The sequence below is a fragment of the Catharus ustulatus genome, chromosome 3, assembly GCF_009819885.2.
Source record: "Catharus ustulatus isolate bCatUst1 chromosome 3, bCatUst1.pri.v2, whole genome shotgun sequence".
Lineage (NCBI taxonomy): Eukaryota > Metazoa > Chordata > Aves > Passeriformes > Turdidae > Catharus > Catharus ustulatus.
Window position 1 is genome coordinate 68,293,982 of NC_046223.1, and position 15,198 is coordinate 68,309,179.

The 15,198-nt window shown below is 41.5% G+C and overlaps 1 protein-coding gene across 1 annotated transcript in view; it reads right to left on the reverse strand.

Moving 5' to 3' along the window:
• DCBLD1 (discoidin, CUB and LCCL domain containing 1) overlaps window positions 1-15,198 on the reverse strand; it is a 46,571-nt gene that overhangs the window by 4,664 nt on the left and 26,709 nt on the right. Inside the window, exons 5-14 of the mRNA XM_033056092.1 lie at window positions 14,805-14,877; window positions 13,047-13,180; window positions 8,989-9,029; window positions 7,512-7,727; window positions 6,347-6,471; window positions 4,669-4,816; window positions 4,479-4,595; window positions 2,929-3,019; window positions 1,897-1,946; window positions 246-365 (exon numbers count right to left, since the gene is read on the reverse strand). Of these exons, the coding sequence (XP_032911983.1) occupies window positions 246-365; window positions 1,897-1,946; window positions 2,929-3,019; window positions 4,479-4,595; window positions 4,669-4,816; window positions 6,347-6,471; window positions 7,512-7,727; window positions 8,989-9,029; window positions 13,047-13,180; window positions 14,805-14,877 (1,115 nt within the window). The remainder of the gene's footprint in view (window positions 1-245; window positions 366-1,896; window positions 1,947-2,928; window positions 3,020-4,478; window positions 4,596-4,668; window positions 4,817-6,346; window positions 6,472-7,511; window positions 7,728-8,988; window positions 9,030-13,046; window positions 13,181-14,804; window positions 14,878-15,198) is intronic.

The following is a 15,198-nucleotide window of genomic DNA, read 5'->3' on the forward strand; positions in this document are numbered from 1 at the left end:
ACCTTCAGCTGTAACTATTTCAGAGTCAGAACTCCAAGAAAACAAATTTCCAAAATAGTGTGTCTTTCCCTGCCTAATATATTTAGCTGCTTGACTATACATTTGGGATGAACATGAATAAATCTATTCCTGGTCCTCAGTTTTCATAAAAGCTGAAGCTCGTAACATTGCTGGGCCATTCCTCTTCCCAGTGCTGACTCTGCACACAGAGCAAAAAGAAGCATCTGAAGGGGAGCAGCTGTTACCTGCCATGTCACTGGTGACCAGATCCAGCTTTTGTGGTGTCTCCTTCTCGTTGTTATAGCTGATGGTAAATTCGGTTGACTGATGTCTGGTAAAGGGCTGCTTGATTTGTTTCCAACAACCTATGAAAAAGAAATAAAAATAGAAGGCTTATCAGCAAGTTAAATGCTTAGAATCATAAGACTTAGCAGAAAGTTTAATTTTTGGTATACACATTGCTGTCAATATATTAAAATAGTTAAAAAACATGACTAAAATGGGCTGTTTGTTTAAAAAAAGCCCCCTAAATATGGAGGGTGAAGGAAGAAGTGAATCATCAACTGGGATTTCCAAGTTTATATAAGATTTTTTGGCAAGAAGGGCTCAAACTCTGTAGGTGCCTACAGCAATGCCTTAGCAAAGTATATTGATAAAATACCAATTTTAAGTCAGTTATGTTTTGGCATTGAATATGTTGCAAAAATAATGCTTAAAATGTCTCCTTTTTTCAGTAGATTAGTGTGGCTTGCATTTCATTGGTATCTGAGCACCTGCCCTCATGAATTGACTTGTTCTCAAAACATCCTTGTAGGACAGAAAAAAAAAGAAATGCACAGTGTCAGGGACTTGCTGGAGCCTGTGCCAGGAGGTCTGTGGAGAGGTGAGTTTGATTCACAGTTTTCTAAGCCCCAAGTCTGGTTCACAAGGGCTTAGGAGCTTGATTTATGAATCAGACATACAACAAATCAACTGACTGGGTAAGAGGCTATCTCCAATTTCTTGGGATTTGTCCTCATTAGCAAGTGAGAAAGGATTATGATGTGACCTTGAAAAATCATATTAGCAAATATGATGTTAAGTACAAATTAATTTTCTAATGAGGGCGAGCTGCAGTGGGTAACAGCACTCCTTTCACTGACGTCAGCACCTGCTGAGGGATGAAATTTTGGAGCTGAGCTACTGCAAGAGACTTGTCAAGAGACATATGAAGTGCTTAGTGGTTTGGGTTTTTTATGGAAAGCTGAGTTTCAGAAGAATATTCCTCTACAGAACTGGTTGGCCAGGACAAACACCCCAACTGCCAAGCTGATGGGAACCCCACTCTAGAAAATGTTATTAAGCAAGACAAAGAAAATACTTCATCGGGATTTCGCAGTCATCTCCTAAAGCAGTGTGCTCAAGCCAATCCCTCATTCAATACAGTTTAATGTTGTTAGGTTTTATAAATACAGTTTCAACCAGGCAGGGCAGTGAGAAGAAAATATTAAAGCCATAAAAAATTATTATCCCTTGCTCTCTTAGAGAAAGGCAATCCCCTCTGCTGTGGGGAAAAGAAAAGCAGCAATTTTCTGCAAAATAGGTATTTTGGAAGTGGGAAGGAAAAGGAGGGCACCTGGGAGCACTCTTACATGCTAATTTATGCACTCTGTATAATAGATCTTTTGTTAATTGCCTTTCTGTCATAGAAACCAAATTATATTGTTTCTCAGGGCACTGTGCTAGGATGACACAAGTGGGACTATCATTTGCTGTTTCCCTTGTATGAAGAGGTGAATTTGAATGAGGAAATGTGGATGCTGTTCCACAAGAATTAAATGCTTGGTTGCATAAACCCCTTCCTGCTGGCCCAGTGGACAGGACAGGACAGGACAAAGTGCATGATTCTCCACTAACCTGATTTCTGAGTACTGGATAATCCATAGGAAAGTCCTTTGGCTTCTCGCCTGCAAGGAGAGGAAAGGATTTATAAACATCAGTACTTACAGCATTTCAGCTTCATGCCTTAGCTCCAGCACAGCCTTTTTACTTAGGGGCTGAGGACAAGGCTTCATTTCAAGTTCCTGGAGGTTGCTGTTTACTAGAACCTCAGGCATGCAAAGCGGCACTTTGACATTTTCTTTTTCTCCATCTATGTACAAGCTGTGAGTGCTGGTGTCCAAATTTCTGCGGCTGGCATTCATCAGTTTGATGTGTCTATGTCTATATGTGTCACTCTGGGCTATGTTTGGGTCTGCTCTTCTGAACTGTTTGGCTATTTTATAGATTTAATGGCAACCCAGGGGAGAACTTGAGCATCACTGGTGATGAAGCAGCATCACCAGAGCATTGCTTACACTTCCAAATCCCCATCTGCTGACAGAAGCATTTCCTTGTTCAACATGCAAGTGCAGTTTCATAGGAATGGGCATCTAGCAGGAAGCATAGTTAGCAGTGCTTCCTCCACTCCTCAGTCTTGTGAGATGAAATAGCTTTATTTTAGCTGCTCACACCAGTGTATGTGTGTGACTCCATAGAGCCAAGCTCTACTTTCAGCCTGCTAGGTTATGTGCTCTGACTTAAGGGACTGGGAAGCAGAAACACAACAGGAAGGAAATAAAAGAAAATGATCCATATAGATAGCTCAAATCTTGCCTTCACTGAATTTTTATTTGGCTTTGGTGTGGAAAGTATCCTGTCTTTGACTACTTTACACCTCAATGCTTGTGGGTATGTGCTGGTTATGCACAGTTCTGCTTTACCTTCATTTTTCTCTGACTAGGGGAGGCATACAGTAAGAAATACAATTTACAGGGACAGATGAGTTCTACTATAAAGACTGACAAACAGGATCAATTCCCAACTCCCTGGTAAGGAGGTTATGGAAAGATTTGGACATGCTAGCTAGGTACCCACAAACACCTCCTTTGACAAAAACCAGTATCTTACTTGCGTAGGGCTGCACAGATACAAATTCCAGAGAACACAAACAGAAACAGCACGATGAGGATGGGAGCAATTATAGCTGTAAGCTTTAAACCTGCATGAGAAAAAAAAGGGGTAAAAGTTTAAAAGGTAAATTACTCTAAAGCCGGTAATTTTTACTACAGCAAAAGGTAGATAATGCTTTTTGAAGAGAGCATGAAAATATAAAACTGTTAAACTAAAAGACCACTCCTCAGCCATGGCTGGACGGCACATACCTTGTGTCGAACAATGTTGAAACAAAACAGTTGAATAGACTTTCTCAAGGGTTACACTTGACTTGGCATCTATATGCATCCTTACAAAGAGCAGTTCTTTCTTATTACACACTAGATGACTTTTTAAAAGCCACTCATACACACTCTGTTTGCAGTTGCTTATAAATCTGCCAAAGGAGACTGCAATTTTACACGCCAAGTATCTGGCTCATGCTGAACTGGCTGAAACATTTCAGTCAAAATAGTTCAAAGATTTCCATGAGGGAACCTAGGGAAAAACCTGTTTAGCCACTGTTAAATTCTAACACAACATGCTTTAGAGCAAGGATTTGAAAATTAGCAGAGGGGTGGCTCTTGTGTAAGGAGTGTGGCATTCCCTGTTTCTACAGACACTTGCCAGCTGTGAGAATAAGGCAGTAGAAGTGTCCACAGGGTATTTACAATTTAGCACATGAAATCTCAGTAGGTTTAGTTTTCATTGAACATGGATATGGTTTACTCATACCATTGCACAGATAAACCAAGCTTGTTTGCTCTTGGAAAGCAGCTTCAGGACTTTTTTTTTTTCTTCCTCTGATTGCTTCTTACAACCAGTTTTGTCACAGAAGCATTTCTACAACTATCAGCTACCTAATGGGTAGTAGCATTTGGTACAGTGGGTCTGGAAATTCCTGCATGGCTATGAGCCCATGAAACAGCCAGTATAAACACCCAATTTTGTTTGTTTGCTTTTTAAGGTCTAAGAAGTTAGCTCCACAACATTAAACGATGAAGACTGCAATATCATGGAGAATTACACAAAGTAAAGTTGTCTCAGCCCCCATGAACACAGGCATTATGGAAGACTGTTTAATTACATAATCTGGCACTAGTGTATGCTACTTTCAGCTGGGAACTCGCTCTGGAAGGACTCATGGTTGTGTGGAGAGAAGATAACACTTTCGTGAGACGACTACTTCACATACTAAAAAATTCTAAAATACAGGATGAGAGTGAGGAAGAACTCTCCCAAAAATTGCTGCTGAGTGCTCACTGTATTCCCTTGAGCCACCCACCAGGCATGGCAAATCAACCAATATGACAGGGAAACCAAAGCCCAATGTTTAACACATCAAGGAAAATTAGGGCTTTCAATCTCTTTCTGCGCCTTAAGACAAAAAGAACCCATTGCTCCTCCTTCTCTCTGTCATTAATAAAGTCTGAAGGGAAAATAAAAGTTTTGATTTGTGAGAAAGTTTAAAGTTCACTCAGATTGGGCTGAAGACACAACGAAAATGCAGCACAAGGTAGTGTTACCCAAGTTAGTTTCTTCAGAGGGGATGGGCTCTGTAACAGTCCTATCTTCTTTTCCAAGGGAGGTTTCTGTGCTCTGGCTCGGTTTCTGCCACATCGAATGTGTAAAGGAGCTGTTGGCTGCAAGAGAGAAGGGGGCATCAGTGGCACTGGGGCAGCACAGTGGGCTTTAGAGGCAGTGTGCACCCCATACCTGGCATTATTCGACAGCCCATCAGCTCCAGCTTCAGTGCTATTCTTTGGTTCCAGGTTTGAGGGATAATCCGCACATAGCGGGCCACTATGGGAGGGATGAAGTTATTGCGCACTACTTCAGCAGAGTTGGAGTTGCCTTGGAATACCTGCAATGAAAGGTGCACACTTTGTCTGCCCTGTTTTAAAAGTCTCTTTCTTCAGAGTGCTCCTGATATCCAACTTCAAAGGTTTGCATCCTAAGACTGACACACTGATAACCTGGGATTCAGCCACAGGATTTTAGGATTTGAGTGTTTTCAAATCCTGAAAGAAATAATCTTTTTAGTTGTTCCAGATGACCACATTTTTCTGTTAGCTCGGAGGGGAAACATTATCACCATTTCAATACTGTGTAATTTCCAGTTAATGTATGCTGGTATAACATTTTTTTATTTAAGAGCACTGCAGCACACTTTCTTTGAAATAGGGGATAGAAACATAAAAAGAAAAAAAACCTGAGGTGAACCATTTCTAGACATTTTAGTAAAATGGTCAGTTTTCTATGTCAAGCTTGAAAAATTACTATTAACTACACAGTTGTAACTGCACTTATACAGTATTTCCCAGAATCAGCTCAGCCCCTTGTGCAGAACAGTCATCCTTGCAATATTAGTTCTTGGAGATGCTTCAGCACAATCTAGGAAAACTTAAAAGCCTGATGAGATAGAGAAGTGAGCTCAGCATATCTTAGATAAAATGCCAGGCCACATGGGGCTCTGATGGGACAGGTTCTGGCATGCACCTTAGTTGAATGAAGCTAAGATCACATATAATACTTTCAAAGGATATTTGTATATAACAAGTCACTGTGGGAAACTGCAAGCCTGCACATTTAAAATAGCTAACCTTTGCAGTTCACCCACTACTAGGCTGATTCGTCACTCTTTGGGCCAGCATCCCCTCAGTTTAACATTTATAAAAATATTAACCCCATTAACATTGGGCTTGCCATGCAAGCTAAGAAAATCAGAGCTAGCAGGAAATCTCTCTTCAGCTCTGCCAAATTTTCAAAAACTGCCATCAGGCCTGAGGACCAGGTAGAGCCTTCTCCTGAGGCAAACTGAGATCCCTCAGGAATGATGAGTGGAGGTCTGACTTTGAACACTGTGGGGACAGGGAGAAAGGCTTTTGGGTTTTCTTTTGTTTGAAAGGAACATGAGATTTTCAGGGGAAAATGTTTTCAGACAAATTCCACCAGGAGCTCTGCCCTTCACCCGAGGGGTTGTCTCATTTGGCAGGAGGAGGTGGACTGACCATCCTGATGCAGCTGGAGCTGACCCTCATCTTTGCTGGTGCCATGCCAACAGCATCCCTGGCATGGGCAAACACTGAGCTGAGCTAAGGACTTGCCCCAACAGCTGCTGTACAGCTCCAATTACATTGCTTTTTAAAAAGAAGGGTGCAGACATACACATACCTCCCTGTGTGTGTCCCACAGCTTCACCAATCCCTGGATAACTCCCTTGTTTCAACAAGCTCGCTATCTTCTCTGTAGCCATAAATTACACTGGTGAAGACAGCCCAAGTCTAGACAAGTTTGAAACTCCTAATCTTTCTTGACAGTGAAAGCCTGCCCTTCAATGCCAAGACAGCATACACATTGTTTTTGTTTTCCTACCCTTCCCACTTTCCCTTACCTTTTCTTCATTGCTCAGAATCCCTTTGTAAGTTCTCCATTTTGAATTGTTATTTTTATAGTTCATTGTAAATGTCTTCACATAAAAGTTGAAATTCATGGATCCAGAACCAGTGGTCTTAATCCCTTTTAAGAAAATGCAAGAAACATATTCATTTGCTATGTGCCTGTTTTAAGGGAACATTTTCACATGCAAACACAGAAGCCAAAACAATTCAGAAAACTTGGTCTTCAAGATGTTTATTTTTCAAATTGCATTGAAATCGAGTTTAAAAGTAAGGTGAAGAATGTTTTAAATTGTGAACTTAGAGCAATGGACATTTTTTACAGAGCACAAAAGGCTGGGAGCTGGGTCTCCTGTTCAGCCTTGAGAAGAGATGACTGAGGGGACCTCATCAATGTCCATCAGTATCTAAAAGGGGGATGTCATGAGGATGGATCCAGGCTCTGGTCAGTGGTGCCAAGCAACAGGACAAGAGGCAATGGGCAGAAACTGATGCACTGAAAGTTCCACCTGAACATGAGACAGAACTTCTTCACTGCGCTGGTGACTGAGCACTGGAACAGGTTGCCCAGGGAGGTTGTGGAGTCTCCTTCACTGGACGTATCCAAGAACTACCTGGACACCATCCTGCACTGTGTGCTCTAGGATCACCCTGCTTGAGGTTGGACCATATGACCCACTGTGGTGCCTTCCAATTTTACTCATTCTGTAACTCCAAAACAGAAATTGCTTTTTGATATTATGGTTTGTATCAGCCATCTTTACATCTTTAACAGCAACTGCAATTTACATTTTTACAACTAAACCAGGAGATCGAAACAGGAATTTCTTTCACCTAGGCCTGGTTTCAAAGGCTTTCATGATATTGATTCCTGATCATCCACCCAGACTCTACTGCTCCCTGTGCAAGTATTTTGTTCTTTCAGCATGTTTACAGATCAGATGTGCAAGACAGTTGAGTTCAATCCTATATCCCCAGTGGAATACCAGTCTTGCAAACAGCCATGATGTTTCAAATAGGAAATTAATATTCCTAAGTGCAGAACATTTCATTACATTTAACAAAAGAAATGTTGCATTAGTGCACTGTTGGCTTTTCAGCTGCATTTCGGTTTCTTCTCCAGATTTAGCACCCATTTCTAAGAACCAGAGAGTGACATACCTGTTATTCTCTTCTTCTCTCCCAGGTCTATCTCCAGCCATTCACGGTTGCTGCTGTGGTTAGAGGCCCAAGACAGTCCCGGAACTTGTAGCCAAGCCTTGTCTGGAGACCAGAGAAGCAGCTGCCCAAACTCATTGGTCTCCTCCCAGTAGGAAGATGCAGTAACCTGGCTCTTGGAGAGGAATCCCTCTTCCAGACTGAGAGATTTGTTGCAGCCTAGGAGTCCCCACACAGACAGGCAGAAGGAGTTATTTTGCATTTTCACAGGATATTTTTATATTAGGCTAGCAACATTTGAAGACCACCCACAACAGCAAAGTCAGACGTAGCTGAATCTAGTGCTAGCCTGATGCTCTCCATTAGCTGTGGTGTTTACCAGTCAATTTGTAGTGTATGATCCAGTACCAGAGTGCTGCAGTACCAATCCTTTACCAGTCTAACTCCTACATACATGACACCTTCTGACTACATCTGCTATTTTTGCCATTTAGTTTTTTAATTTCTGCACTTTTGTCTATTCCTGTGAAGACATTTTTTATTTTTAAATTTTTCCTTCTGAAACATAATATTTATGTTTTGAGATTGGCATTAACTTATTCTGCTGCACAAAACATTTCACAGATGAAGGCACTGTACTGAGAGGAATACTTTACTGTAAATATTTCATGATTCCCACCTGCAATTAGGGCTAGGAAAGTTACTCATTAGAGAAGCTCCTTGATACTGCTGCCAAGATGTGATATCATGAAGATAATATCTGCGGGTAAGTACTACAAACTCCACCAAAGTCTCTGCACATCAAGGTTCTTCAGAGAAAACACGCCAGTGGAATATGGTTCAATGAAGTTAAAAATAAATCCTTGGCAGATTCAAAGGCCTATACATGCTCCACAGTTTGCAGTAGAATAGTAAATGATTTTATCTCAAATGAGTGAAATATAATTCAAATGAACGAATGCAAACTTTCCCCCCTCCTCTCTGCTGTGTTTTATGCAAATGAATGGCTTGACAGATTAAAAGAGGATTTTGCATCTTGGAAAGCCATAAACAAAACCTCCTTCTGTATCAGTGCAATATAAATATATTTTCATTTCTCCTATGTTTTCTTTCTCTGCTTGTATGATGAAGATGGAAATTACAAATGTCTTAAGAAAAACTGCTTTCATTTTCTGTGGCCTAAAGTACATAAAAATGGGATTATCTGATTGTCATTTTTCATATGCTGGCACCAGAAATGTAACAGCAGAATACTATTTCTGTTTCTCATCTATGTGCGTGTGACCGCACCGCACATATTCTGTGGCTTTTTTTTTCTAGCTCACTTCACATCCTTTCAATTTTTTTATTCACTTGCCAATTTTAAAAAACTACTGTCCTAAAATATCCTTCCTAGACAGAGCCTGACATTCTCCTAATTATTTTTTAAAACTTTTACAGAAAATATTTAAATAGCTAAAAACAAAGCAATTATTCTTACCATTTGAAGTAAAGGTAAACCGCTTATCTGATAGAGAACCACTGCAAGAAAAGAAAAAATAATTCAGCCTTTCATGAGGTGGTCACAGGAGTGCCTGAGGTAGAGCTTCAGAATCACTGTTTACCCAGTAAAATATCCCTGGCCAGACAGCCACTTTCTCTGCTGGCTGGATACTGACCCCTTTAAGAGCACTCTTACTTTGATTGAATTCAGGTAATTTTTTAATGGTTTTGAGCATTTTTTAGAGCTTTGAAGTGACTTCCCATTGCATCACCCTGTTACTCCTGCTGCTTGTGAAAGAGTTACACTTGATGGAGACTAAACCACACCAGCTATGACCACTCCCACTTGGGCTACAGGTGTGCCATAGGATGAAAATGGGATGAAAACTACTCCTTGTTTTAATCTGGGTGGGAATCAGTTCAGTTATAACCATGGCCAACATCTCCCATCAGGAATGGCTCTTCATGCTCCATTAACCACATCCTTGGCTCCCTTTTTCTTCCTTCTCCTGACATGGACTATTTTGCTTCAGGGGAAAAGCCATTTGCCATTTCTTGGGCCACTCCACATCCTTGCCCTTGAAGCAGATCAAAGTGTCCTACACATGTGCAGCCCCGCACAATGCAGGACAAGATAAAATTACCACTCTAAGGGAAAGCTGAGTTTTCCTTGGCCTCTCGGGGAGCCGCTTTTTTTTCCCAAGGAGATGCCCCTGAGGTATCATTCCAGAAGCAATGACTCCAACTGGCTGCCTAATAAAAAGCCAAGCCAGGGTTTTAACATGAAATTAGTTTGGATTTCTTGAAAATCTGCCCCCTCCGCTGTCACTTTGATTAGCTGCACACATCACTGGCCCCTTTTGAAAAGCCTTGGCCAGCATGACTAAGCAATAAAACAACTTCTGCACTAAGCATGGAGACAGCTCCCTTTAAGGCTGCTCTTTCTTTGTTTTTGGCCAGGAAAATTTCCCCCAAGGTACTGTCAGCAGCCTTACCGTGGTGTGCAGGGCTATATGTTTTGAGAGCACTGCAAATGGAAAACAGGAAAGTAGTCCTATGTCAAGGTCAATAAAAACACTGCCTTTTTTTGTCACTGAGGGAAAACTAATGACTACAGGCAAACGAAGCCCTTCAGAGCTCTGGGTGGGAGCTGATTTATTTGGGCATGTAGGTGACTGAGTAGCTAGAAGGGGAAACACAAGCCCTCCCTCCCACATCTTCCCCACAGGCAATCCTCAGGGGCGATCAGATACGCTCTGCTCACTTCAAACCAGTTCGACATCACAGCCAAAACAGTTGTTGATATTTTAGTGCATGCAAAGTAATTAATTTCAAGAGAAAAGAAGAAAATAAATACCTATGTAATCAGTAAAACAGCAATCACAGTGCTCCTTGAATATTTATAATGAAAAAAAGTCAACCAGAACCCTTTCAAACAGAGGGCTGCAAACTTAGCAAGTAGAGGAGGTTAGCATTTCTAAGGTCTACAAAGCTATGAAATCAAGCTGATAAATTTCTACTGTAATTCACTAAAGAGAACAAGCCAATTCAGTAAGTGGTAATTCATCAGTTTCCTAATGTGACTGCCAGAACTTGTCAAACAGGCTCCACTTTGTCCTTTAAGGGAGGGTATTGCCCCATGTTCCTCATTTGCCTGACAACCTTCAGGATCCTGCCTTTTATTTTTTTTTTGCCAGAACTGGTCTCAAGCAAGCTTTTCCTAAGCAGTCCAGGTTAACCCAGAACCTCATCTTTCACTGTTGACAAGCATGCAGTCTCTTGCATTTTCAAAGGCAAATGATTCCATGAGTGCAGATGCATAGTCACAGGCCAGGCATGTTACAACACCCTATGTATTTGCACTGGGGTATCAGAACCGCCCAATAAATCCACCCAATAAATCAGTCTTCATTACATCATCTGGGGGTGCAGGTTTGCACATGGATCATGGGAAGGGATGCTGGAGCGTAACAAACACACTGAGAAGTGGAGTGGGGAGGCCAAGGTCAGCTCTTGCAGGGTGGAGGGTGAGGGAGACATAACTCCACGTTAACAACACAGATACTTAACAGCTCGATGCACTCCAGCAGAGCTTTTGATGAGGTCAATTTCAGCTAAAGTCGCTAAATAATTTAAAGCTTTAATACTGAAATCCACTACAAATGAGATTTTAAAAGCTTCAGCAAGCTCTTATTTAAGAGCATCTAAAAAGCTCTTAAGGCACTTCTGCTCAAGCACCAATTTTTTCTTGCAGGGTCTTATCTGCAGGATTTTCTTCAGCATGCAGGTACTGCAGAACAGGGAAACCATGCAGCTTTGTAGATACCTCTTATAAAAGATTTTTTAAAGTACAAAATGCATTGGTATATTTTCTTAGTAATCAGGCCTACTGTTTTGAGGAGCACTTTTTCGTGTTCTGAAACAAAAGCATTTCCCCACATACTCCAGTTTCCCTTCTCCTGGGCTCACACCAACAGTTCATCTGTTCTAGAGGCTGTCCCAGCTGCCAGGTGTGGCAGACGCATCCTAGGAAGCGCTGTGCTGACACTCCCATTTTTCTCAAATTCTGTGCCATCTAGTTTGTAGGCATACAGTCCAGTGTGAGCCTGTGGCTCCCTGTATTACCTGTAGAAAGCTACAGGTGTCTCCTCAGGGCAATTCTGTCTCTTGGAGATGCTCGAGGAGTACCTCTGTCTGCCCTTATAGACAGGAGAGCTACAGGGGCTCTGCTCCTCCTTAGAGTGCTCTCTCACATTAAATGGGCTAAACCCCCCAGCACGTGCACACTTGCAGTCTCATACACTTCATTCTTTGCCCACTGGCTCTTGTGCTTGGAAAAAAAGTAAAAATGGGAATCATGACTCTCACTATATAATTTTATGTGCTACCGTCCGAGTTACCCCACTGGGATTATCAAGGCTCACAAGCATACAAATGTATGTGAACAGTTCTGTAACATCTTTAGATAGGGTACAAAATATTTAATTTAGGGTTTCCTTAAGCTGGTATGTGTGATGGAAAGAATCTGTGTTGTTTTACGGAAGGGCTTTGTGCCTGAGCAGAGTTCTCAGTCTTGCTTTGCTTGAGACAAGTTTATACTAATTTTCTTTGGCAACTAACTTTCAAGAAAAATAGAAAATATTTAGGCTGTACAGTTCTTTGGCTATTATCTACATACTACTCAGCTTTGTATACTCCAGTGCCATTGTACAGAAAGCATTTCAGTCTGTGCTGAAGTTTAAGCACAGAGCACATGAATGCCTTTTTTTTTTTAATGAATGAAAACTTGATTGTAAAACTGTCAGGAGGGTGTGAGAAATCATAGAGAAAACAGGAAAATAGTATAATAAATACATATTGCCTTAGCTCTCATAGGCTATGGGATGGAAATTTCCCTTCTTAAAAAAGAAAAAAAAAAGGCCTCATGTAAAATCCAGATAACATTTGAAAATTAAAAATTATAAACCAACAGGAATGACAGAAGCAGTTGCTGGAAGGTCTTACTGTGCTGGATAGAGATTAGAGGATTTATTTCTACTTCAACAGCAGTACAATTAAAAGTCAGAAGATAAGTGGTAAATATAACACCCTTGCTATAAATACTGTAAAAGAGAAAAACTCTGAACATGTCAAAAGCACAATATTTAAGAAGTTATTCATTAAATCCCCTATAGTTCAATGGCACTTTTTACTTACTAATTTTTCCTAGCTTTTTTAAACTTCAACATGAATTTACCATGATTTATTAGCACATTGATTAAAGTAGTTTGTTGCAGAACATCATACTCTCATATGTCTGCTAACAAAGTAATTTGCAAAATATGTTTCAGAAGAAACAGAAGAAAAAAAAAAAAAGAAAATACCACCCTACATGGTGTAGGGGCACTGAAAACCTGGAACCTCTTCCTATCTCCACTGCCATTTTAATAAAGCCCTAGAAACACACCTAACATCTTTTTCTCTCCAAAAGCATGTCTCCACCTGCTTGTGCTGATGGTGGGCAGTGCCCCTGTGCCTCAGTTGTGCCCCTGTGCCTGCCCCAGCCCTGGTACTCACTCGAGGGAGGGGACACCGTTGGCCACGACGCCCTCGTAGCGGCTGATGCCCTTGTGCTGGGTGACGCTGATCTGGCCGCCCAGCTCGTCCGCCACCACGCCGGCGTGGATTGCAGCTTTGCACAGCAGGGACGTCTGAAAGGCAGGAGTCAAGGCTCAGGAAATCAATCTGACAAACTGCTAATGCCTTCCCTCCCAAGCCACCGGTATACAGGTGTTACAGCTCATAAAATCCAGCAAAAGCTCCAGAGGAATAAGAGGCAGGGGAGGGAGAAAGAGCAAGTAATTTTTCTGCTCAAACAAGAAACCAAATAATCTGCTTCTGAGAAGGTGCTGAAGGATTGTCACTCCTCTGGGAAAAAAAGCCAAAGGCAAGGCAATACTTCCTTGGGAAGATAAATCAATAATTCCTTGGTGTTCTTGCCCGAAGAGAGACCTATCTATTACTGCACCTTAGGATTTGAGTTGTGGTATACATTAGGAGACTTGGCTATGTGTTGAGTAGCTGCTGCTGAGTTTAAGTGCATCCCATTCCCCAGTATCTTGGGTGGGATAGTGCTGAAAAATACAGGCAGGACAACTCATGTGCCAGCTAGGTGGCAATAACAGGACCAGGCCAAAGCAGGAAAGGGACAGAGAAAGGTACAAAGGAGACTTTCCTAGGGGCTGCAGGCAGAGGTTCACACTGTCCCAGTTTGAGTTGTGCTACTGTACAAGCTGGGGTGCTGGGCTGTTCCCTCCAGGGAGGGGTGGGGAGAGTGGAGGCACAGAGGCAGCACATCTCCAGGGGAGCCCTGCAGGTTCTTCCCATCAGAAAATCCTCCTTAATGGTGGAGGGAAAATTTCTTTTGCAAATTCCTCAGTGCAGATAAAATCTGCATGAGGTCATGCCATGTGCTGCTTTTCTGCCCTAATCATTGGAACTAAGGGCAGAATAACTCCAGCTAATGAGAATGTAATGTGGCTTTTCTTTGTTTCTTCAGCTCTGCCACTTTCCAGGCTGGAGCTAGCATGCTTGAATAACTGGATGAACAGGTTAAACGTGAGCAATGACTTTTTGGAAACTCAGTGACTGTGATAGGGTAGGATTTTTCTTCAGTGGTATGATGAGGCTTACTGCTCTGTGAGAGAGGTAAAGATTTCACAGACATGACAGGAGAAGAGTCCCGGGTGAGGGGCACAGAGAGGGCAGAGCTCTGAGTGATATGAACCATGGATAAATGGAAGCACTTCAACTCTTTCACTTTAAAGAACAAGAAGCTAAAACAATCCAAGAGGTTGGTAGTTACCAGTGGGATGTGGTAAGGCAGTGTGCAATATTTATTTCATCTCAGAGCATATGCTAGGATAGTGCAGGCATAATCTTAAAGAAAACCCACGTGTTACTTTTTGTATCTTTTTCAAATATGAACATCAAACAAGTAAAAGCTAAAATCATAGAAATATTTTGTACATGGATGAGCACTGCCCCAAGAAGGACAAACACTAGGCAGGCTTTTTCCAGAAAGCCAGAAACCACAAGTCAGTAGGTATATTTGACAATCAGTGGACTTTGTTCTCACACAATTGATGTCTGTTTGAAAAGTATCTCTGTGTGCTTATATACTGATAACTTACTTATATACTGATAATAAAAGGTGTAGCAAAACAGCCCAGAAGAATTACTAACAAAAGTCAAGCAGTAAAAGTTGAAACCAAGTGGTTCTACTCTGGTTTCTTTTGTCTTTATAAATTTCCCCCCATTATCCTGTGTACTTACATCTCTGTATCCTTCTCCAATATTCCCAGAAATGTCACCTGCTATGTCTCTGCAGCCAGCAGGACAGTACCTGCTGCAGTGAGAGAAGAAAGGTTTGTTTAAGGCATGAACTGTAGTGAAAATACACACAAACAAACTCGTATAAAAGAAATGCTCTCAAACCAATAAATATTTTAGCTTCTGGCTGTTAGTGAGCATCATCTAGGAGCTAAATAAATGGGCCCTTGAGTTCATAGGTGGACAGAACACAGTAGCACAAAAGAACCACAAAAGCACTTTAGCAAGGGCATTTCTGTTTAATTCTCTTGTTCTAGAAATGCTACCACACAAGTTTTCAGAGTAAGATAAGAAGCCTATATGCACATCCAGAGAGCAGCCAGAAGAGCACAATTTA